Source organism: Podarcis cretensis (assembly GCF_951804945.1).
Source record: "Podarcis cretensis genome assembly, chromosome: 14".
In the NCBI taxonomy this organism is placed as follows: domain Eukaryota; kingdom Metazoa; phylum Chordata; class Lepidosauria; order Squamata; family Lacertidae; genus Podarcis; species Podarcis cretensis.
The window spans coordinates 29647779-29672460 of NC_137183.1; the positions used below are offsets into that span (position 1 = coordinate 29647779).

Here is a 24682-nt window from a genome sequence, read left to right on the forward strand (position 1 = left end):
AAAGTGTCCCCTCCCAACCCCTGCCAGGGCCTGTTGTCCTTTTGCCTCGGTGGGGCTTCCTCTTTACCCTGCTCAGGACCACATTCCAGGACGCTAGACTTCCTGCAAGTCCCAAACTGCTGCTCGCCTTGGCACCAATGCTTTTGAAAAGCATCTCCCCAAGACTGGCAGCACATGCACAACCCCCACCCCCCCATCAGGCACGGGAAGAAGGGGGTATAGGAGCAGCCCAGGGTGCCTACAGGCAGGCTGGCTTTGGGAGAAATCGGATCCTCCCAGATTGTGTGGCTCTGCAGTGTTACTCAGTAGGGAGAGAAACACACTTACTGTCAATGGACAAGAACACCTCATTTCTCCCTTTTCTCCACCATTGTATCTCGTTGGCTTTGTTGATTTTTGCGCACAAACGCTGATTTGTGCATTTGGCTCTGATGTTGTTTGTCAGCTGCCCTGGGTTGCAATACGAAGAAGGCTGCTGGGATGTATTTTTAATCAATTAATATGTCCAAAGACACTCTCTCTTAGTGCCTTCCAGATGTTTTCAACTGCAAGTCCCATCAGCCCCAGCCAACACGGCTGTAGGATGACCCTGGGGCTGACGAGAGATGTAGACAAAAATATTTGGAGGGCTGCAGGGTGGAGAAGGCTGGCCCGGAGACACCACCACGCCCCCCTCCCCCCCCCCCCCCGCGCGCTGGTTTATTTGCTGTAGCGAAGAGAGCAGGCTGCCCCCTTGTGGGGGGAAAAAGTCCTTTGCATATCCTGGTGAGCGGACGGACGCTGTTGCGCCAGGCGGTGATCGCCACGTGGCTTTTGACCTCCTGCGGGTTCCCCAGCCCTGACTGTGGGTTGCATATGACACGAGTGCCCCACGGATGGGAGTGGGAGGCTGCTAGATCTCTCTGAAGCAGGCAGAGGGTTGCTACGGCTTTACTTGTTTTCATTTCGTAACTGGATACCGTATCGCTGGAAACCCACCCTTGGGAACAATAAAAATGTTAATTAATTAAAGATACAGCCAAGGGGAGGGGGGATTTGGTTTCCCTGCCTCCCAGGTGCAGTCCCTGAACTACATTTGAGCCAGGACTGGCTGGGATTTGAATAAGAAGTTCCAGCTCCGGAATATATGGAAAACATGCATTTCCCTGAGCAGGTGCAGAGTAAACCAGGCCTTGATGGTTTCTAAATCCAGTACCGTGTGAAATGATGAAACCCTATTTATGATTTGCATGCACCCTTTTTTATAAAGAGTCTTTAGCCATGCCTTTCTTAAGATGAACAGTCCTGATCTTTTTCTATTCTCCTTGAATGAAAGAGCCCTCAATAATGTTTCTTACCCTTCTCTGATATATATATCTAGTTCTATGTTATTATGTGTAATGGAACAGTCCATATTTTATAAGGTATTGACAACTTGGTGTGCTTTTTGATTTACTTACTTTTCTGGTGAGTGCATCTTTAAAAAGCATGAAATATTACTATACACTTCAAATTGCTCAGAGCCAGTGTGGTGTAGTGGTTAAGAGCGGTAGTCACGTAATCTGGGGAACCGGGTTCGTGTCTCCGCTCCTCCACATGCAGCTGCTGGGTGACCTTGGACTAGTCACACTTCTGTGAAGTCTCTCAGCCCCACTCACCTCACAGAGTGTTTGTTGTGGGGGAGGAAGGGAAAGGAGAATGTTAGCCGCTTTGAGACTCCTTAAAGGGAGTGAAAGGCGGGATATCAAATCCAAACTCTTCTTCTTCTTCTATAGGGAATGTAGAGGGAAGATGGATAAACAACAAAGAGTCCTAGTAACTGCAGTGCATTTCTATGCGCAGTGTGCATACCCCAGTGTAGGATAATGGTGGAAGTGTCAGACTGGGACCTGGGAGATCAGGGTTCAAATCCCCACTCAGCCATGAATCTCATTGGGGGACCTTGGGCCAGTCACTTGCTCTCAGCCGAGCCTGAGTGCTGTTGTGGTGAATAACCGAAGGAGAGAACCATGTACGCCTCCTTGGGGGAAAAGGTGGGCTATAAATGCAATTAATATATATTTATAATTTATAAAAATAACATCAATAGGTCCCAGAACTAAGTTCACCCAACAGAGTGCTGCCTGATAGCTGCTTTTCCCTTCCCATCTGTGACTCCTTTCTTGGCTTCCTCAGGACGGCACCTACAGAGCTACTTGGGACCTCCCCACCCAGCACCCTTCCTGTGGTTTCCTGTGGAGCAGCCAGACCTTAAGAGGGTGAGCCTGCTGGGTGAGAAGCAGCCACAGAGGAGAAGCCACAGCAAAGGAGGAGGTCCTGTGGTTGTCCTGAGCACCCTCCACCTGCCCTGAAGGCATCCTCGTTCCCATCAGCAGGAGATTCTCTTATTCAGAGCTCCCAAACGCTGGGGCACGATCAGGACAGCAGCATCTTCTCTCTCTGGAGGTTTCCAGTCCAAAGATCCACTCTGACTGCAGCAAGCGCAGTTGGGGACTTGGCTCCCAGGGACCTGCTGGGTTCTTCAAACCTTTGCTCAGCCACAAACTCATTGAGCCCTCTCTGTCTGGCCATTGCCCTACCTCACAGGGTTGTTGTGAGGGTCCACAAGGCCACACACTTAAAAGTAGCAAAAAAAACCTTGTATGATTAATAAGCGGCAGTCTTCTTGCTTGAATCCACAGCTATTTTTGTTTGTTTTAGACCAGCGGTTCCCAAAGTAGGCAGAACTGCCCCCTCCCCAGGCAAGGGGGCAGCCAAGGATGCTGCTGGTGTAAATGACTACCAGACTTTGAAAAACTGGTGTCACCAGATCAATTTCATCCATTTCGTTGAATTAATTAAACTTAATGGTTTTACTTGGATTTTGAATAAACGTGCAATTAATTGTTACTGCTTTGAATTTTATTGTGTTATTATCTTCCTAAGTGGGTAGTGCAAGCAGCTTTTATAGGGTAGAGCAGGGGCACTGGGGATGAGTTTATGGAACCAAGGGAAAGTGGCCTGAGAAAGTTTGGGAATCACTGATTTAGGTTATCTCTCTTTCTCTTTCCCACTCCCCAACCCCAAAGACTTGGTCTCTTTCAATTCACAAAGATATTTTTTTTTGGGGGGGGGGGGATACACAGAGCTACAGAGAACCCCACCCCTCCCACTGATAAATTAAAGAACAGCCTGGGCATATAATTCAGGATACTATTTTTAATTTATAAAGTTAGGGTTTAAAAATTTATAAAGTTAGGTTTTAAAAATTTATAAAGTTAAGGGTATAAAAATATACAGAGCTTTCTGGGTGGGGGAACATCACCATGGTCGAGAGGGGGACCCCTCTCTCTTTCCCCTCCCTCCCCCCTCCCAGGACCCCTGAGGCAGATGTGGAAACAGGCAGTGCAAGAGAAGGGGCTTCTGGGCAGTGCAAAGAAGCAAGCGTGGCCCGTTTGCCCCAGGGCAGAAAGGAATCTGGGGTGGTGGACGTGGCCAGACCTCTTCAGTGGCCAGGAAGGAGCGGGACGAGGCTCACAGAAGGATGGGGGAGAAGAGACAGCTTTGGCAGTAAAGGGGGACTCCAGAGCACCGTGGAAAGACAGGCAGCAAAACTGCTTGCGGACAACCTCAGCCTGATCCCCCAGACCTTCACAGCTGGCTCTGGAACCACTTCAGGGCGGGCTCCTTGTTCGCGGCCACCCACTGGATGTTGGCCTTCGTCTTCTCCAGGGCCTGCTCCAGCGCTCGTGTCCCCGAGCCAAAGCCCACATCCGCGTTGTCTGCCTTGAACTGCTCCAGCTGCCGGGAGGGAGAGAAAGCAGGCAAGGGGTCGTCACTGTCATCATCGGAGAGTGTGAGGAAGTGGTCAGAATGCTGGACTAGGACCTAGGTGACTTGGGTTCGAATCCACACACATCCACTCAGCCATGAAGCTCACTGGACGACCTTGGGGGCCAGCCCCAGTTTCTCTCAGCCTAACCTACCTTGCAGGGTGGTTGTGCTGAGGAATTATCTATCACATGTACGTATATTCCACCTTGGAGGGGAGGTGGAACATAAACAAGCAATTGTGGATTTTTAACTAAAAAGTGCCATGTGCGTTACACTGGGGTAACCAACACCATCCTTTGCTATATGAGCAACCCATATGGAACAGAACCCATTTTGTTTTGTAAAGAATTGGCCCACTTCTTAACACTTAATCTTAAATTTTTGCAACCTGCCCTGGGACCTGCTAGTGGAAGGCAAGGAATATATTTAAAAAGAAAAAGAATGAACACAACAGTAGCCATAGGGGTGGGCAGAGGGGCAGGGAGAATGGGCGAGCAATTCACCTGAGCAGCCCCTTTAAAAAAAACCTGTTTTTAAAATGTCAGTTGTTTAATTTACACTATAACCCTTATTGATTAAAGTATGGCTGCCCAGAGCAGGTTGGAAGCCCCCACTTCAAACAAGTCTGGAACTGGGGGAGGCTGTGGCCCAGATCCATGGGGTGGTCTTTCCAGCACCCCACCAAGCCTTGGGTGTTCTGAGGAGTGCCTGGCATCCTTTGGGTGGCCTGTGAAGGGTCATGGCTTCTGGCTCATCAAGGTGTTTGCCCCTCACCCACACTCCGCACAGGCCTCCCTCCTGCTCATCTAACTGTATACAGTCCTTACCTGCTGGAGCTCAAAGTCGGAAGCAAATCTCTGCGTCACCGCCTGGATCAGGTTGGAGAAGGAGAAGGAGCCTCCGCCGTACCTGGTTTGATGGGTAGGGGGGTAACGGGAGGAAAGGGTGAGCCTGGGCACACACAACCAATGCCCCTCCCCTGTCACCAGCTCAAATCACCCCACTCACTGGTCAAAGAGAGTCTTCCAGTTGGCCCGGACAAAGTCCCACACAAGGCCCTGCCCAACCACGTTGCGGGAGATGCTGATGATGGTGGACGTGGCATCCTGACGGCGGATCTTCGTGGGGTCCAACGAGAACTCAAGGTACCTGTGGAACCGGATGGGGGCAGGTCCTTGAGTTGGCACCACTGGCAGCAACTCCAGGGGACCCTGGGGGTCTGGGCACCCACAAAACCTCACCCTGGCCCAACCTCCCCCCCACCACCGCCACCACCACTGCCTTACCTCTGGCATTCAGGCGCCCCAGTGGCAACTGAGCCAGGGCCTGCAACTCTGCCATGGGCCTCTGTTGGGGCCCGCTGCAGCTGTGGGTGGAGGCTGTGTGGCAGACAGAGACCCCACGGTGGAGGCTCAGGCCCTGGTTCAGTTGTTGCTGTGGCTCTGGAGCGCATGTGCTCGCACTGCGCTGCAACGTCATCCCATCGCAGTGAAAGCGGGCCCAAGTTGGCGCCACTGGCTGGCATGAAGAGGCCCTCTCCTGGCTGAAACCTGGCCCTCTCTCCACCTTATTCAGTCCTTGAAGACCACATCTGCCCCTTGCCGCTTGCTTCCTGGGAGTGCATCTCCCAGGAGAAAGGGGCCACAGGCTTGACCAGAGGAAGGTTGGCCCCTGCTCGTCCCTAGGTTCTGAAGAAGCCTGGCGCATCCTCCCCATCCCCACCTCCACCCTACAAGGGTCTTGTCCGGCTGGGGCCACCTCACCTCTGGAGTATCCAGGGCTCCTGGCTGCAGGCCAAAGCAGAACGGAGCTTGTCAGCCTCAGACACCACGGTGGCATTCAGGAACATCTGCCAGCCAAAGTCCCAGGCCTCCTCCCCACCTGTAGAAATGGCACTGCAGTAGATGGCAGAGCGCAGGTTGGGTGCAATCCTGAAGGCGAGAACGAAGAAACGATTCATTTTTTGCATAATTTTTATTAAATTTTCTGTTTTACAATTTAAAATACTCATTTTATGCCCTTAAGATATGCATTTACACCCCAGTGAATATTTTATGCTACTATTTTATTGCTGTTATTAACAGATCCTATTTTTAATGGATTTATTTTTATATATATTGTTTTAATCCTATTGGTGTTTAGTTGATTTTTAATGATTTTTAGTTCTTTTATTTTAGCTTTGTTCCACAATTTTTATTTGTAAGCTACCTTGAGCCCTGGTCCAGGAGAAAAGTGGGATATAAATAAACAATAATAATACTGGTCTGCAAACCACTCTTAGAAATGTATTTGTTTTTGATTAAGCGGCATATAAAACTTGCTAAATAAATAAACTAAATTTATGATTAGCTGGCAAAGCAGCAGCTGAGGACACACGGATCACTCTTGTGTCCTGAGATCCTGCAGGAGTGGACTTTCTTTGAAAACAAAACAGAGAGGCAAACTTGCCTGACTGGCCTAAAAAGACATTGCTGTTTCACTTTGATCTAGAGGATTCGCTTCTCCAATGCAACCATGTGCGTGCTTTCTTGGAAGTAAATCTCTCTGTGCTCTGTGGGAGTTACTGGAAATGATGTATCTGATTGCAACCTTTACATCTGGAAAAAGCGAGGGTCACTTCCACACTTAAAGCACGTGACTTCCTGCAAAGAATCTTAGGGACTGTAGTTTCTTAAGGGCGGTGGGAATCATAGCTCTGTTGGGGTAAACTACAATTCCCATGATTTTCTGGGGGAAGCAGTGACTGTTAAAGTTCTACAAATGTGCTTTCATTGTTTGGTGTGGATGTGAACCCAAACCAGCCTGAGGGATTGGCCTGCTCAAGGGGCGGAGGGCTCCCCAGAGGTCTGTCCTGGACCATCACAACCAGCCACAAACACTTACGGGTTATTGCTGGGATTATTCATCCAAGTGTTGAACAAGTCACTGGCCAAGTTCTGGCACTCAGAGATGCCAAAGGAGCAGGCTGTGTTGATGGCGGAGATCTCGTTGTACCTGGGCAGGGAAAGGAAACTCAGGGGGTTGGACTGGATGAACCTTGAGGTCATAGAATCATAGAATACTGGCATTGGAAGGCAAGTCCACAACCTCCTGAGGGAGACCATTTCACTGTCAAACAGCTCTTAGTGTCAGAAAGTTTTTCCTGTCTCCCTTCTTGAACTTGTAGCCATTGGTTCGAGACCAACCCTCCAGAACAGGAGAAAACAAGCTTGCTCCATCTTCCACGTGACAGCCCTCAAGGTATTTGAAGATGGCTATCATATCTCCTGTCAGTCACCTCTTTTCCAGGCTAAACCTACCCAGTTCCTTCAACCATTCCTCATAAAGCTTGGGTCCTTTCCAACTCTACAATTTGGTGATTCTATGACTTGGAGAGAAAAGCAACTCAGGAGGCCTCCTGGCTGCAGCTTGGACCTGGAAATCCCAGGCACAGTGTGTTCCCAGCATATCTGTCAACGTTTCCCATTTTTTAAGGGAAATTCCCTTATACTGAATAGGACTCCTTGCAAGAAAAGGGAAAAGTTGACAGCTATGGTTCCCATCTTGGAGCACTATTCCTCGGGCACAGAGGAAGCCTCTCAGCCTTTTCCCCTGCCACTGTGAAATGATGGGATGGAGGCTTATCTTCCCACCTCCCCCCTGCCCAGGGCCAAAGTGAGAGCTGGAAAGAGGAGCAAGAGGCAACAGACACCCCCCCACCTGGTGCTGCATTGCAGAGACAGTTGGCCAGTAAGATTAGCCCCTCCTTTGAGGGTTCTCCTGCCCCAACCAGGCCAGTTGTCAACCCCAGCCTAGCCCCTCCAGTGCCCCCCCCAACACCTTCCCCTCGGTCCAAGGAAACTCACTGGTCCATCAGGCCATCTGGGATTTTGGTCCAGTTAGCGGTGAGGTTCTTATAATAATTGAACAGAGGAGTGACCTGCTTCTGGATGTATTTCTGCAGAGGGAGAGGAGAACAACGCAGCGGTCATTAGGCAATGTTCTCTCTAAGAAAGAAATGGGCCGATGCCTGCCTTGTAGCCCCCTGCCCAACTCCATCCCTGATTAGCATTGGCTGGGAATGCCCTTCCCCATTTGTAGAGTGAGGCTGGGGGGGGGGCTATCCGAGGGTGCAGGAGTGACACTCTCTCCTCCTCCCTCCCAGCCCACCTGGATCCCCTCGTCCCTGGAACCCCCACCCATGCCCACCACGACCAGAGCTCACCTGCATGGGCCCATACACCTGGCTGCGGTCAAACATGAGCTGGAAGTAGCCCAGGTTGCTGAGTGCTGCACTCCAGGGTAGGTAGTCTCTCTCATTCCCCAGGTAAAGGGTGGTGTTCAGGGCCAGCTCCGTGCTGGTGTAATTTGCCCTGGAAGATTGAGACCGCTTTGGGTGGAGGGTGTGTGTGGAGCAGGCTGGTGGGGCCCTTCCCATCCCCTGCACAGTTCCACAGCCCTGCATTTAAGGCCACCAAGACCACAGGAAGTCATTGCCCACCCACACCCCACTCCCACAATTCTTGGACCAAAACCTAACCCAGAGTCCTGTTTGCAGTGCCAGCAGTGAGACTTATGCAGCCTTTTGCAACCTAGAGCCCTCCAGGTGTTTTAGACCAGTGGTTCCCAATGAGGGTGGTACTGTACTCCGGGGCAGGATTGCCTAGGGGGTACTAAGCGGCAAGGGGTTAGGGTTAAGTGGGTGCTGAAGGTGTAAATGACTATCAGAATTTGAAAAGCTGGCATCACTGGTTTGAGTCCATCCATTTTGTTGAATGGATTAAATTAAATAGTTTAGACTGAATTTTGAATAAATGTGCAGTTACTTGTTTCCTCATCACTTCCCTTCTTGCAAAAAGCCAGTTTCTTTTGGGAGAGCAGCTTTGGTTGTGCAAAAGTCCCAGTTAACTAAAATGAGGCAATCCAAATTTGCAAAGATGTGACTGAATCCCATGCAAAAGCTGCAACAGTCTGAAAGTGCCCGTAATCCAAAACATCTGGAGGCATCAGGATGTGGAAGACTAGCCCAGGAAGATGTGAAGCTCCTGAGCATGGGCAAAGTGCCCTGCTGTCACTATTAGGGGACCCAATGGACCTTTGCAAGGGGAAATTTCTGGGCAGACAAGCTCAGGCACCTCACACTCTTTCAATTTTACACAAGAGCAGCAGTAAGCCTGGGTGCCTTGGAAAAATCAGAGCATGCACACTCGACATAAGTGGGTGGGGGAATGTGCGTCAACCCCAGACTGGCTCACTGGTTCCAGAGGCCAGCCCAGGAAGGACCAGGCAGGTTGGACCTGAGAGCACTGACAATAGCCACTTCTGCATCCAAGCAGCACAAGAACCCTGCTGTATCCTCATACGCCACCAGAGGGCACTTGGACAGAGGTTCGGCTTGAATGGGGTTGCGGGTGTATATGGAGATTAGTGACTCCTAGATACAGGGGAGCTGTAGTCTCACCTGGCCAGGTTGAAGGAGTCATCGATCAGCTGAGCACGGTTAAGAATTGGGATTTTCTGGAAAACAGCAGAAGTTGCTGGTCAGGATGGGAGGAACAGGAGGGAGGGGCAGGCTGGTAGGAAAGGGTGAGGGCAGGAAGGGAGCTGAAACGTAAGACCAGTGGTTTTCAACCAGTGTGCCGTGGCACCCTGGGGTGCCTTGAAAGATGGTCAGGGGTGTCGTGGCCTCTGTCTCTCTTTCCTTTCCTCCCTCCTCTGATGCCCTCTTACGTCTCTGCCTCCCAAAGGCTTGCACAGCTGTTTGTTGTAGCAGCCCTGGCTCTAAGCTCCGCAGGCGAATGGTGCTTCTGGGGGGCACCTCTCTTTGGTGTGGGGGCAGCTCAGAGACCAGGCATGGCAGCAGCAGCTGCCCTCGGGACTCCCAAGGAGAGAGGAGAGGAGACGAGGCTGAGGGAACGTTCCACAAGGGAGGGTGTGTGAAGAAGGGTGAGAGGCTGCCAGCTCTGCAGACAAGGGGTGACATAACTGGGCTCCTGAGCCCCACAGGGGTACCAGAGAAAGAATGTACTGTAGTTGGTCAAGGGAGCTGTGGACTCAAAAAGATTGAAAACCTCTGTGTTAGACCAAGCCAAGTCCAAGCATAGGGAAGCCCTGCCCCACCCGCCTTGCAAGGCCAGGTTCCCACATACGCCCGAGACTCATGATGAAGGCAGAACACTGCTGACATTTCCTGCTAGTTCAGAGTTGTGGACCAGTCCCTGGTTTGGGGCTCCCAGTCTGTCCGAAACAGCCCATTTCCTTTTGTGCTATGTCATTTAGATTGTAACCCTGAGAGCAAAGTCAGTCTTATAGTACTACTGGTTGTTGTCAGCCACTCTGGGAGCCATTTTCAGCAGAATAATTCCCTCCCACCCTTGATTTTACTGTTTTACCTTTTGTAAACCACTTTGATGGTGTGTGTGTTTTTTTACAATCAAGTAGTGTATAACTTTTATGAAATAAATAAATAATACTGAGACAGGAACAGTATTTCCCCCACACAGATCTCCATCAGTCACCAAAGCGAATGGTATTTCAAGGGCTGCGGGGGCGGCGGCGGGGGGGGGGAGAAGCCTTTGCCTCACAGACTCTCCAGTTAGACCTTGGAGAAGTTGAACTGGAGGAAGATGGAGACCTGGCTGTGTTCAGATGAATGGGACCCTGGTTGTGTAGAGAGGGGGAGAAGGGAGTCCAGGTCTGTGGCTACCTGGTGGTCTGTCTTCAGCTGCTCCAGGAGCCTGTCCCAGTTCTCCTGGTCATAGTTCACCCGGAAATATCCTGTGACGTTAATGTTGAGGAGCAGCCACGTGGTAGGATCAGTCCCAATTGAGAAGTTGGAGTTCTGAGCTGCAAAAAGAGAGAGAGGGGTGACCTTGCGTGTGCTCTAGAGCCAACTGCCCTCCCCCTGCCAAGGTGGGCTCAGAGTGGCCCAGCTACAAAGTGTGGTTCTAGGAAAGATGGCTAGAAAGGCATCTCTTGGCAATGGGGATGGCTGTCCCTCTTCTCTAGCTAGCCAGGGAATAGTATGGTGCCACTTTTGCCTACTTGACTACAAAACTTACTTAAAAGCCCCACCCAAGCAACCATCTTGCAAGGTTGGGGTGACCCAGTACTTTTGTCTGGATATAATCTGTATATAAGGCCTAATATATTGTTCCCTACAGACCCTCCCAGGTGCTAAGATCAGCAGAGAGGGCCCTCTTGGTAGTTCCTCCACCCTCAGAAACTTGTGGGGGTGGCCCAGTGTGTTGAACCAAAGGTGAACTGTTCTGGACGCTCTGCAAACACCATCTCAGTAGTCAAGATAACCCCATAATTTATTGGTAGTTGTAGCAACAAACTCATATATGTTTATATTTTTTGCTAACTGGCTTGCTTTGATGTTATCCTTATCTATGGGCTTGGGTGCTGGGCTCTGAGCCCAGAAAGGGGAACCATCTGTAAGATTTGGGTAGCTGCCACCTGTCGTCTCCTCTAGTCAGGTGAAGGGATGAGAAGTCCTAGACAAAGTGACATATACTGCTTTGTGTATTAAAAAAATGTATGAATGTTTGCTTGGGTGAGGACAATCTGTCCCCTTGCTGAGGTGCCCGTCCCACGTCTGTAAAGGCTAGGAGACCTGGCAGGCTGATTTGCTGCAAGTCTACACCCTTCTTCTTAATAAAACACTAGAACTGATCATTGGGCATCCTTCTTTGTTATCCTGCACTCAACCACTCCCATGAGGCCTACTTTGGGTCTGCGGTTCAGAACACCTGGGAGAAGAAGGCATTCTCTGTGGCATCCCTTAAGTTGTGAAATTCCCTCCCCACATGTATGCTGAAGACGAACCTCTTTACTCTGGCCTTTCACACCCAAGATACATGTTTTCAGGACCCACCCTACTCCTGTGACTGCAACTTAGCTATTTTAAATATTGAATATTGAATAGTTGTAAGCTGCCCTGGGGCCTGTTGGTGAAGGGTGGGTAATATGTTAAGGAGGAGGAGGAGGAGGAGGAGAAGTTGTATTCAACAAACTTTTACCCTTTGAAAATTAATGGTCCTCAGTTAGGTATGGCCATGAATTTCAGTGGGTATATTTTGAGTAAAAGTCAATTGAATGAAATAATAATCCCAGAATGAAATAATAACAGTGAAGGGTACCTGTTGTGCTTGTGAGCCAGTACAAGGGTATTGGATTATCTGACTTCATCGAGGAGACAGGGACGATCCAGGTGTAGCTGCAGAAAGAGACAGACAGGTGTGTCCTCCCTTGTCCTGAATCAAGCAAAAGGTCTCTTGGCTTCCAAGAAGGAGGAGGAGGAGAGTGCACTGGCCAGGGAGTCTAGCAATGCCCTGCCAGGAACTGCCAATGGCCACAATGCTCTGGACACAAGCACACTCTTTCCTCCTGGTCTTTCTGGACTGGATGTGGCCCTTCCATGGAGTCTGTGGCTCAGGGCTCCCTACTTACTTGAATTGCGAGGGTCGGTCAACAACAGATGTTTGGTCCAGCAAGAAATGCTTCTGAGTGAGGCTCCCAGTAGAGGTGTCCACAGTCAGCACTGGGAAGCCCATCTGCAAGGTCCACCGGTCCATGATTTCTTTGACTGTGCCAGGGAGTTCAAAACTGTCTTGATCTACTGCCTGTCCAAAAGAGGGAGTGTTAATGAGGCACAGGGATTCATAGCAAAAAAAAATCAAGAAGACTTGTGGCAATGTAAAGCCTACCAAACACATTACGGCATCATAAGCTTTGTCAGATGCAATCAAAGCAAAACACTCAGCTGTGGCTTCTGGTCACAGTCACACACCCCTTGCCAAAACTCTATGTTGCTTCAAGGTGCCCTCCTAGGGCTGAGCCCTCCAGCCCCACATAAGGGTTTAGCCCTCCTAGCTATGGATGAACAACCAGGAAATAACCCAGTTCTGTTGAAAACCCCAAAGGTAATATTTAAGGGGAAAGGGCAAAGCTCAGCATCTGATTTGCATGCAGAAGGTCCCAGGTTCAATCCTCAGCTGGGAGATACTTCCCTCCTGGAAACCCTGACGTGCTGCTGCCAGTCAGTGTAGACAGTACTGAACTAGATTGACCTAGACTCTGACTTGGTATAAGGGAGCTGTTCCTCCCCTTTTCAGCCTCCTCCATCAAGTCGTGTGCAGAGGCAGAAGGAAAGGGAGGGAAGCTGTTGGCACAGGGTCATGCCAGAAAGCAAAGAGTGCCCAAGAACAAAAGCTACCATGAAAAGCTCTCTTCTTCCCTCCCTCCCTCCCTGGAGAATGAAGTTGGTCCAGTATTTAGCACAGGAGACACTGACTTGTTCAGCATCACAAGCAAGGGAAAGTAAAGTCTCTGCCCCCAGCAGCTTGCAGTTTAAACTTCAACAGTGAGAGATGCGACTGAAGGAGGGGAAAAGGTGGCAAAGAGAGATGGAAGCAGGTCACGGTCACTGAGGCTCCTGCGGCTGGAGAAGAGGCCGGTGGGAGCGAAAAACCTAAGGCCTGGAAGAAGAGGCAAACTTTGAGGGAATATGCAAAAGCAGTGTGGGCTGGGGGGAGGAGGTGGAGAAAAAAAGAGAAAAGGTAGAGCCAATTAAATAAGCAGGAAGGGTGAAAATCATGGGGTGGTGGATAATGCAGGAACAGAGCAGAAAAAGAGGAAGGCTGAGCTATACTCAGATCCTGTGGATTTCCCTCTTCAGCGAAATTTGACACCCGTCTAAGTGGGCAGTGCCCAGGGCAGGAGGGCAGGAGATGAGCTGACTGGCAGCCCTGATGTAGGGGGACATGCTTAAAATCTGTTGACAGCAAAATGCCAGCAGGAGAGGAGGATTCAAAATGAGCTCAGGGTTTGAGCAACGGCTGTGCCGGGTGATGCCAAATGCACAGCTGTAAGTTGTTACACACAGGGAAGCAGCGCTCAGCAAAAAGCCCAAGAAGGAGATCGTGGACTGAAAGGGAGCTGCACTGCAAAGAAGCCAACCGGGCAGAGGGGACATTTGGGCCCAGGGAAGTCAATCAATGCAACCATCCTGAGACAGGCAAGTCCAAGACCCAGGCAGCTGTTGGACCAAGGCACAGCCAGCCTTGGCCAAGCCATGCTCATTCAAAGACCTGAGTTCCTGGCATCACAGGGCTAAATGCATGCTTGCTGAGGAGAAGTCAATGGCTTCAAGGAAAGCTCCAAAGATAACCCAGAATCTAGAAAGCCCATCCTTGAGGGTGGGGGGAGAGGCTGGAGGAAGGCCAGGGGAAATATATTTGGCCAAGGAGTGTGTGTGTGTGTGTGTGTGTGTGTGTGTGTGTGTGTGTGTGTGTGTTCACAGTTTCCAGATGTTTCTGAGAATTCCAGATGTTTCTGAGAATTCCAGAAATTAGCTAAGAGGATGACTGTTTGCCCGTTGAAGACAAAAAGCAATTGTGTTCTTATAAATAAGGATGAGCTTTTGAAAATGGATTAGGCAACTTCATGAAAGACAGCAAACAATATTGTGTCTAACAACCTTGTGTATATGGACTCATCCAGACTTGCTCTTGCCCCTGCTGCCCTTCCCCAGGGAAACCCAATCTCTACTGCCAAATCGGAGCAAACGTCAATCAAGTTTTCCCCAGATTGATACTTGCACCAATCTATTGCTAATGAGGGTGTTTTCTGGGAGAAAGCAGCAAGAGAAGGGCAAAACCTCTCAGACCTGTGCCTAGACAGTGCAGGACAAATGGGAAATCACTCAGTTCCACAGGAGAAGGGCAAGTCTGGATGAGCCCTATCATGTTGAACAAACCATTGTCTAACTAGGGTGCAACAATGGTTGGGAGACCTATGAAAGCCCCTCCTCCCCCTTGGAAGAAGGCTCACCCCCAACTGCAGCTGAGAGAAGTAGCCTCCAGACACTGCCTGGCCAGGAACACAGGAAGCTGCCTTTTACTGAGTCCATCTAACTCAGTATTGTTTACACTGACTGGCAGTAGCTCTCCAGGATTTTAAGCAGGAGCCTCCCCCAGCCCCTCCCTGGAGACATCAATGGGTATTGAACCTGGGGCCTTTGACTTGCAAGGCAAATGCTCTTCCCACTGAGCTATGACCCTTCCACCCTAACTAGAAGCAGCCACTGGCATTTTAAATGGAAGGAACAACTGGACATACCCACTGGAGGTGATGCCAGAGGTCATCGTAGACGGTGTTTCCATATGCAAAGGCCTGGAAGTATGACTGCAGAGAGAACAGAAGGTGAATGAGAGAGAGAGGGAGAGAGACTGATGCCCCCCACCCCAGCTGCCACTGGGCCCTTGGGAAGCCCATGCCTCCTTGGTGTGCAGCCCACATTGCCTTTGCTCCATTAGAGTTTGCTGGGGAGGTGGGAACACACAGACCCTCCCCTTTGCTCACCCAGGTCTCTCCCCACTCCACACACCCCACCCCACGGCAAAGCAGGGGGAGGAAGCGCCAGCCCAGGGCAGTGCAGGTATCACTATGAACGACCCAGCACTTGCCAAGACAGGCCTTACCAGCAGCCCCTTTTTGAAGCGGTCCTCAGTGAGGAATTCGGAGAGCATCCGCAGGACTGAAGCTCCCTGTGGAGAGAGGAGAAGGCAGTGAAGGGAGAGGCCACAGGATGTCCTCTCTCACTCCCCCCCCCCCATGATGGTTCCACACCCAAATGTAAATCCCAAAAGCCAGGCTTGGATTATTCTACGAGCCCCAGTAATGCAGCTGATCCTCTCAGAACCACCACCTTTTCATAGGTGGGTGGTCCTCTGCCAGTCTTAGCTTTGAAGTACCAAGGGAAAGGCGGGGGCTGCTCCCAGCTCAGTTCTCTGCAGCCAAAGTTGCTCCATCTGGGAAGGGAAGAGAGGCAGGCACTCCACTTTCCCCCAGACCCAACCACCCAAGGCACACTCACCTTGCTGTAGGCGATGGCATCAAAGACTTCGCTGATTTGCGCTGGTGTGTTGATCTCTGCTTCGGGGAAGGACAGCGGGTGCGAGGAAGCCAGTGCATCAATGGCCATCACACGGTACATTTCGCTGGAGACCATCAGGTCTTTCTGCAAATCAGTTCCCCAAAATCTCATGGTCCATCCTCACAACAAACGCTCTTAGGTAAGAGTGTGTGGTGGGGGACAGTGACTGGTCAAAAGCTGTATGGCTGAGCAAGAATTCAAATCTAGTTCTCCCTGGTCCAAGCTCACTGCCCGCTACTGTATTTACATCCCTTTCTACCTGGAAAGGGGACCCATCATGCTCTGGAGGCTCTTCCTGTGCCACACGGGAGCCCCTTCCAGTGGCAACCACACCATTGCCACAACTTAAGACCAGCTCTTCCCTCACTCCTACATGGACCGCATCCACACTCTGCCTCTGTGTGGGTTTATTTTCATAGAATCATGGAGTTGGAAGGGACCACGAGGGTCATCCAGTCCAACTTCCTGCAAGGCAGGAATTCTTCTTTTCTTTTTCTTTTTTTGTCCAATGCAGGGCTTGAACCCTGAGATTAAGAGTCTCATGCTCTACCAACTGAGCTAGCTCTCTTTCTCAAGCCAGCTTAATTCTCAGAAGCCATGAAAATTATAGTTTTGTGGGGAGACTGGGGTTGTGTACACCATGCATTTAAAGCACACGCACACACCAAAAATCCTGAGAACTGTAGTTTGTTGAGAGTGCTGGGAATTGTAGCTCTATGAGGGGTAAGCTACAGTTCGCAGAATTCTTGCAGTGAGGTGAAGGTGCTTTAAATGAGTGTATGAAAGATCTTATCAGCACCTTCAGAGAAATCCAGGGACCTTGAGATCACTTGGAAGCAGCCATCTTTGGTTTCCAGGGTGAATATGTCTCCAAACCCCCCCCCACTACCCAGCCCTCTCCTTTTGCCAGCTACCTTTGCAGAGCTCAGGCTGCCTGAGAAGGACTTGGGTCAGGAGCTACATTATCCTCAGAAGCCTCCCATCACCATCCAGCCCTGTTCTATCTCACAGAAGCAACTTACAATATCCCAGGTGGGCTCCGCTGCATCGGCACCAAGATATTCCACATAGGATGCAAAGCCCTCGTTCAGCCACAGGTCATTCCACCAACGGAGGGTCACGAGGTTCCCAAACCACTGGGGGTGGGGAAGCAGGAGGTTAGTCAGCCTTGAAGCCCCCTCAAATACTCCCTCGGTGCATGGTATTGGGTGGGTTTGAAGTGTGTCAGGTGCCCAGCCAACAATCACCTCATGGGCTGGGAGAAGGCTTCAGAAAACGGCCAATGAGAGTGAAGAGGGTCTATTGACTGAGCAGAGGTTCCTAGGAAGGGCCCTGCAGCTAGACCAGAACACAGCCCATCCTGTCCAGCACTCGGATCTCCTAGTGGTCAACCAGGTACCCCAAGGGAACGCCCATCAACAGGACCCAAGTGCAAGATCCCCCTCCCCACTCAAGTGGCCCGTGTGGTTCCAAAACCCGTAGAGAGTACCTGATGGGCCACTTCATGAGCGATGACGGTCAGCACCCGCTCCTTGTTCCCAATGGAGGAGAAGAGCGGGTCAAAGAGCAAGGAGTTTTCACGATAGGTCAACAGCCCCCAGTTCTCCATGGCGCCAGCATTGAAGTCCGGGAGGGCGACCTGGTCTGGGGAGAGAATGTCCCATGAACCAGGCTGGGACCACCAGCCAGGCTTCCACAGCTGGGAGTCAGTTGTCACTCCTAGGTCTTTTTACAAGCAGTGCTGTGTATATTAAAAGCCACTTGTGAACAGCATTATCATACTGTAAAGAGTTGGAGGGGCTGCAGACCTGCCCTATCATTCAGCCACTGGGAACAGAAGTCCCAAGCCAGGTTTCCCCACCTTGCTGTCTTCCAGGTGTCTTGAGCTACCTCTGTGATTAGCTGCATTGCAGGGGCTTGGACTAGATGAGCCTTTGGGTCTCTTCCAAAGCTACCATACCGTCATCCTATTAACTTCCATCAGGCCCAGCCAGCATGGATGTATTGTCTACTCCAGCACAGCCAAACTGGCTGCGGCTGATGGGAGTTGCAGCCCAAGACATCCAGAACATCCTAGGTTTCTCTAAGCATGGTCTGTGGAAACATCATAAGTTGAACAGTCAGGAGAAGGAGGTTATAAGAACCAAGGAGGGCCTATCTGGTCCAGCATCCTGTCCTCACAGAGGCCAACCAGATGTCCCAGTGTGATGCCCAGAAGCAGGACCTGAGCACAGCAGCAGCAGCAACACTCCCTGCTAGTGATTCCCAGCAACTGCCATTCAGAGGCATTTAATGCCTCTGACAGTGGAGATCAGGCTTCAGAATAAGCAGGAACAAATTGTGAGAGCAGAGGTGGATTTAGGGCAGTGTGAGTGGTGCAGAGGTACTGGGCACGCAGCCAAAGAGAGGGTCTTCTCAAAGCCCAGGAATCGCTTGCCCAGCTTCGGGAAAGGAGGTGTGAGGGCTTTGAAAGAGTCCTAGAGCCCTCCTTCCTAAAGCTAGGCAAGCACTCACCAGGCTTTGAGAAGGAGTAAGGAGGGCTCTAGGACCCTGCCAGAGCCTTGCATGCCCTTCCCAAATCCCGCTCCTTTTTACTAGGCTTTAGGAGGAGGGGAAGGCATCAAATGTTGGCCATGCACAGGGCAACAATCTTACCAAGGTCATTTTCACCTTCCCCCTTCAGGCTCCCCCAGCCCCCGCTACCCACTTCCCACCCGAGCCTCGGGTCAGCCCTCCCTCCTGCTTCTGCACCAACCTAGTTTGCTGAGCGGGTAAGGTGTGGCGTAATGCCTCTCAAAGAAAGCCAGGATGGGTCCTGTGACATTGATGCCATAGTCTCCCTGGCCCTCTGCAATGGCTTTGGGGCGGCCCCAAATTCGCATCTGAAACGGAATAGGGATGTCTCAGCAAGGATCATCAGCGGAGGACCAAGCCTGGATGGGAGCAGGGCCTGGGGTCCCTGCCTGGAATAGGTGCCCAGAAATCCCTCCGAGCAGGGAGAGCTCCCGAGACCCTCAAGAATAAGGTGGTCTCCCCCACTGCCACGCCTACCGAGACGTTATTCTGTTGTCCCTGCACATAGTTAAACTGGCTGACGATGAAAGCAAGCAAGTAGGTTGACATCTTGAGTGTGGGTTGAAATACTGTCCGGTTCCAAAGCTGTCCGTCCAGCTGCATCTGTGTGGTGCCTAGAGTGCGGGGAGGAGAAGAGACCATAAACCTGCTCTGCTGATCTTGCCTAAAGTCAAGACCCAACCATGACCCCTGTTTATTTCCAAAACCCTATAACTTTTTGTCTGCATTTGCAGTTTCTGGAGTCCAAGGGTCCCAGTGCAGTTGGACTGAATGTGGCCATTTACCTTGTGAGTGTCATCAGTTAACCCCAGGCAAACAGGCATTGTTACCCCAGAGAGAAGGCGGAGGCAAGAGGGTCCTGCCCTCAAATGACAGCACCCAGCTCAGTGCTGTGCATTGCTCTCACAGTTCCTTTGCTCTGTGGCTGAGTCCATTCTGAAGCAGGATCCTCTCCCTCCAGCACGTTTTTTCCAGTTGCCCTCACTTGCTTCCTTTTCTCTCATTTGGTGGACAGCTCCCAACAGTGCCAGCCCTGATGGCTGAGGTGGAATTACTGTTAAGCCCACTAATAGTGAGGCCAGTGTGAACTGGCCACAAGCCTGGGAAGAACCAGTTAAAGAGGAACCTGACAGCTGACTGTTAAAGGGGGAAAACCAATTCCATTCAACATATAAAGAGGGGTCGGACAGGCACAGTAAAAAAGGGGAAGGGGTTGAGTCAGTTGTGGTTGGATGAGAGAGGGTGGAGTGCTGGTGTGGCCGAAGGTGATTGGGTAGAGGATGAACAGGTAAGATGACATATCTGCCTATATAGCATGCATCCTAATGGACTCTTTGGACTCTGGCTGGGAATTTGAGCTCCCAAGGGAAATCACCTCCCTCCTCCCACACAGGCTTCTTCCCTTCAGGAAGGCTGATTCAGCAGCTCTTGGATCCCAAACCTCTGGTGATTCAAAGACTTCTCTCCCCCATTCCACTGGACACAGACCCCCCCCCCAGGCCCCAAGCATGTCCTAACTCCAGACTCTGCATAATGGGAACATCATCCAGTACCTGTGGGAAGCAAGAGGCACCCAGTGTGGGGACAGAAAGCTGCCCCTCAGTCTCCTCCTGCTTCCAGTCTGGCTCTCCCCTCCTGCCCTTCTACCCATGCAAGGAAAGAGCAGCAATCTCTTGGGAGAGGAGGGAGGCGGTCATGAACACAGATGGAAACTGAGGAGGAGGAAGTGGCAGGTGTGGTTCACCACCACCACCAAAAGGAGTCCCTTTGCCCCACCCTCCCTTCACCCCCTTACTCTGCACAGGCATGTTGGAGAGAGCCACATGGTCAGATGGGTGGATCAACACGATGCTGAAGGTGGCCTTCATGGCCGGCTCATCAAAGCAAGGAAAGGCCTTCCGGGCATCAGCCGCCTGCATCTGCGTTGTGGCCACCACCCTGGGAGGAGGACAGAGGCTGGTCAATGCATGTTCCCCCAGGTCCACCCACCCACCTGCCATGCCATGTCTTCCTGATTTATTGAGACAAGGGGGCTTGTGTCTTCCAGGGTCTGCCTTGCTTCTTAGCTGCCCAGGTATTTTCAAGGCAAGTTGCAATGCAAACACCCACCATGGGAGGAGGTAGGTGTGGGTGGAGCTCCCCAGGTTGGGTGCAGGTGGGGAGTACCTGGAGCTCTTGAGCAGGGGCGTGGGGGGCATAGCCCCTTTTCTGAGTCAAGTGGCAACAGTCTCCATCCCAACCTCAGAAGTTCCAGGCCTGATTTGGCCATTACCCTGTCCTAGAACTGGGGTGGGGGTGGGCATTTCATTGGGGGGGGGGCAGTCCCAGAGCTCAACTCTGGAGACTTTCAAGCAATGCCACCTAGTCACTCACTACAGTGGCACCAGGTCCCTGCTAACAGTGCTATGTCACATCCGTCCCACTTTGTTCTCCTGTAAACTGGTCTCCTCTCAACATAAGGCAAGCAGGAAGGAGTGGCAAGAGGGCTATGGGGGATCAGCCACCCTGGGTGGGGCACCTCCACATCAAACTAAACAACAGGTTGCGGTTGTGGTTTGGGGTTCAACAGAGGCCCTAGGGAGGACACCTCAGGGACTTGCAAAAGGGAAAAAGTAGCTGTGGGCAGGTAGGAGAAGCTTTGGAGTGTACAAATGGCTGGGGAGTCCCTTGCCTTCATCCGCACCACCACCCTTTGCTGCAGTGTCCCACTCTGGGTGGATTTTCCTCCAGGTCCTTGCTAGGGATCTCTGTGGCTGCCCCAGAGCTGCAGGGTTGGTGACCTGGTGCCAGGTGGGAGGAGAGGCCCAGCCTGTCCTGAGGGCAGGTGGGTGCCAGGCAGCAGAGAGGGATGGCTCTGGCCTCCCCCCTGCTTCAGATGCTGATAACACAATCCAGTGTCTGTAGCCTCCCCAACTCGCACCCTGCCAGGCTTGTCCAGAGATCTTCCCAGACACAGAGACTGGCTGCAGGAACTGTATTTTTCATAGAACCATAGAACTGTAGGGTTGCCCCACCACACAAACACACACACACAGTTCCACCTACTTGCGAACCCCATCCTCCATGTATTCACTGCGATAGAAGCCAGCCAGGTCATCCGCCAGCTCCCCACGGAAGCTGCTCAGCAGCTCATAGGACGCATTCTGCTGGAGGCTTCCACTAAGCTGCACCACCAGGTATTCAGTCTTCTCCTGCAGCCAGGTCCGAGAGATGGCTGGTGCTATGGACCCGTTTACCCCACGCAGAGAGACGAGGTTCCCTGCTTGCTCGATGTAGCTGAGCTTCTTGCTGTGGATGAGGATGAGGTCGGTGGGCTGCAGGCACACAAATTGCACTGTGCTGTTGCCCGTGAAGACATAGAGTCCTTGAGCATCCTGGGTCAGGAAGGGTTGCAGGGTGACATCATAGTGCACGGGCTCGAGGGTCTTGGGTAGCCGCATTTGATTCCAAGGGTCGTTTGGGTTGGCCGTAGTGCCAGGAACACTGGGGGTGGCAGCACTGGTGGTGGTAGTAGTGGCAGCACTGGTGGTGGTAGTGGCGGTAGCTCTGGTGGTGGTAGTGGCGGTAGAGCTGGAGCTAGATGGGGTTGGGTCAGATGCATCATTGCTTGACTTCTGCTTCTCCTCTGCATAGACAACTGCCAGAGCAATGATGGTGGCAACAGCGGCAACCGCAAGAACGATCCCAACTATGCCCAGCGTCCTGCTGATGAAGAAGCCTTTGGCCATGGTTGAGGATGGCAGGAGAGTGAATCTGTGCGAAAGAGAAGGCAAGGACCTGCAGGCCTCTTATATGTGGGCTCTGGGGTTTTACTGATCCTGTTTCATTAGTTAATCATCAAACAGCTGAGAGATGGGCGAAGGTCACTGAGGCTTCCCAACCTTGCAGACAACTTCTTCCCTTGGCCCTGTGGGAGAGTTAATGGGGAACTGAGAGCCAGCAGCTTCAAAGTGCATGCAATCTTTACCTGCCTCTCTCTCACTCCTGGAGGGTGGGGCAGGGTGGGTGGGTGTTAATCCTTCCTTTCATCTGCCCTAGAATCAGGGCAGTTAGGAGGAACCCCAAGGTCATGCAGGAATCACCTGAATCACCCAACATTGGATAGAGGTCATCCATAGATTTTAATGCTATTGCCAGATCAGGTGTAATTTCATATATACCTCTATCATTCCTCTCCTTTCTCTCCTTCCTTTTTCTCTAAACTTTCTCTACAAAGCCCCAACCACAGCAATCTTCCCTCATAGGGATGTTGCTCCACCCCCTCAATCATTTTGATTGCCCTTTTCTGAACTGTTTCCAACTCTACAACAGCATTTTAAGGCGAGGTGACCAGAAATGGGCAGTATATTCCAAGTGTGGTCATCCCATAGATCTGAATAAAAGCTTTGTTATATTGGCAGTCTTTTTTTTTTTTATAGCATCATAGTTAACTCCCTCCAATGCCAGAATCACAGCTAAAGAGTCCCCAACCCTCTGTTTAAAAACCACCAATGAAGGTTTGACTACCACTTTCCGAGGTGGTCCTTTCCATTATCAAACAGCTCTTACTGTCAGAAAGTTATGCCTAATGTTGGAAAGTGAGCACGGTCCCAGGTAAAGAAGATTGTTAACTTAGGATGCTAGAATATGCAGAACTTGCAGGTTTAACACATAGAATAAGAGAAGAACATATATTGAAAGAAGAGTAGAAAATATTTATTGAATATATGGAAATAATTGCACACCGCTGAAAACGCTGGCAGTATTAAGATAAATTCAACAGTGTGATTAATGTTTGAACAATGTAAAAAATGGAGAACTGATTTAAACAGTTATAGCAAAATATGCAGGAATGGAAGATTCGTACAATGAACCATGGAAGGAGGAGAAGGGAAGTCACTGGATATTTAAAAGTATGTAAAATGTTTATTCTGAAATGTAAAAATTGAAAATTTAATAAAAACTATTTTTTAAAGAAAAGAATGTTAGTCCTAATGTTTAGTCAAAACCTCATTTCTTGTAATTTGTAATTTCTTGTAATTTGAATCTATATTGATTCTGGTCTTACCCACTGCAGCAACAGAAAACAAGCTCACACCATCTTCCATGGGATAGCCCTTCAGATATCTGAATATATTTGATATTTCAATCCCTTTCTTAATGATCATTAGCATGGAATTTGCCTTTTTCTCAGCTGCCACACAATAGGTTGACATGTTTATCACATTATCTGCCAGAGGCCCAAGATCTCTTTCTTGGTCAGTCACTGCTGGTTCAGACCCCATAAGCGAATATATTAAGTTAGGATGTTTCCTCCAGTGTTCATCTTTCACTTACACCGAATCACATTTGTCATTTTAATGTCCTTTCACCTAGTTTTGCAAAGATTCTTTCGGAGTTCCTCGCAATCCCTTCAGTGAAGGAAAAGCTTTTTGAAAGCATAAGTACACTATGTCTACAGGATCACCCTTCTCTGGTGCCCGCCCTCAACAACTCTGACAACATTATTACAGGACCTAACTATGTCATCTGCAACATGAGGGGTTAATTTGCCTCTTCTGGAGCGATCTGCATATCATCATCTGCCACCTGTGCCTTTCTAGAGTCTGCATGGGACAAACAGGCCAGTCTCCACTCAGAAGAATAAATGGACAGAACTCTGGTGTCAGCAATGGCAATAACTAAAAATTAGCAGGGGAACATTTTCTCCTTCCAGGACACTCTGTAACTGGCTGTAAGGCAGCTACCCTTAAACAAAGGAGTTTCAAAGGAACTGCCTGCAATACGAAACCACTGAATTGCAGTTCATTAAAGGTGCAGTGCTATCACTTGCTGTGACAAAGGTAGTTCTTTTTTTTTAGATGAATGGCATGTGCTGATTGGCTTATGAGTGCCAAGATGCCTGTGTTATCAAGAACTTTTTGAGTGAATAGCCTCTATTAATACTTAAACCGGTAATCTTCTGTACATTTTTTGTTTGTCTAACACTTCCTTCTGACCTCACTGCTCACAATCCCCTTCTCAACCTCTTATATATGTGCCTGCAACTCAGGGTCATCCTTCTTTCATGTATCTGACAAAACGAGCTCTTTAGTCTTTAAGGTGCCACAAAACCCTGGAGCAGGCAGAAGCTAACCATCTCCTGCATAGCACAGTGTCAAAATTGGCCAGCTGTATATTATTATTATTATTATTATTATTATTATTATTCCTCCACCTTTTCTCTGACATGGACTCAAGGCAGTATACAGCTAAAGTAAAAGGTAAAGGTACCCCTGCCCGTACGGGCCAGTTGTGTCCGACTCTAGGGTTGTGCGCCCATCTCACTTAAGAGGCCGGGGGCCAGCGCTGTCCGGAGACACTTCCAGGTCACGTGGCCAGCATGACGAAGCTGCTCTGGCGAGCGAGCACCAGCGC

The 24682-nt window shown here is 50.4% G+C and overlaps 1 protein-coding gene and 1 long non-coding RNA gene across 4 annotated transcripts in view; one reads left to right on the forward strand and one right to left on the reverse strand.

Moving 5' to 3' along the window:
• Nucleotides 1-1324: 1324 nt before the first annotated feature.
• LOC307202810 lies at nt 1325-3533 on the forward strand. The gene is made up of 2 exons (XR_013833016.1): nt 1325-1505; nt 1755-3533. It is a non-coding gene; the product is annotated as an uncharacterized lncRNA (long non-coding RNA).
• The window catches only part of ANPEP (alanyl aminopeptidase, membrane), a 31971-nt gene continuing 10491 nt past the window's right edge, over nt 3203-24682 (reverse strand). For 2 of the 3 annotated variants that reach the window (XM_079953049.1, XM_079953048.1), the window contains exons 2-21: nt 21332-22186; nt 20082-20224; nt 18764-18900; nt 18468-18594; nt 17202-17356; nt 16735-16848; nt 15653-15796; nt 15258-15323; nt 14896-14961; nt 12226-12398; nt 11916-11992; nt 10478-10617; nt 9233-9288; nt 7997-8144; nt 7638-7729; nt 6676-6786; nt 5556-5723; nt 4801-4941; nt 4620-4701; nt 3203-3759 (exon numbers count right to left, since the gene is read on the reverse strand). In XM_079953049.1, the coding sequence (XP_079809175.1) occupies nt 3610-3759; nt 4620-4701; nt 4801-4941; nt 5556-5723; nt 6676-6786; nt 7638-7729; nt 7997-8144; nt 9233-9288; nt 10478-10617; nt 11916-11992; nt 12226-12398; nt 14896-14961; nt 15258-15323; nt 15653-15796; nt 16735-16848; nt 17202-17356; nt 18468-18594; nt 18764-18900; nt 20082-20224; nt 21332-22014 (2973 nt within the window). In that variant the 5' untranslated portion in view covers nt 22015-22186 and the 3' untranslated portion in view covers nt 3203-3609. Of the gene's footprint in view, nt 3760-4619; nt 4702-4800; nt 4942-5555; nt 5724-6675; nt 6787-7637; nt 7730-7996; nt 8145-9232; nt 9289-10477; nt 10618-11915; nt 11993-12225; nt 12399-14895; nt 14962-15257; nt 15324-15652; nt 15797-16734; nt 16849-17201; nt 17357-18467; nt 18595-18763; nt 18901-20081; nt 20225-21331; nt 22194-24682 lie in introns of all 3 variants that reach the window. The other variant, XM_079953050.1, reaches the window with a different exon arrangement.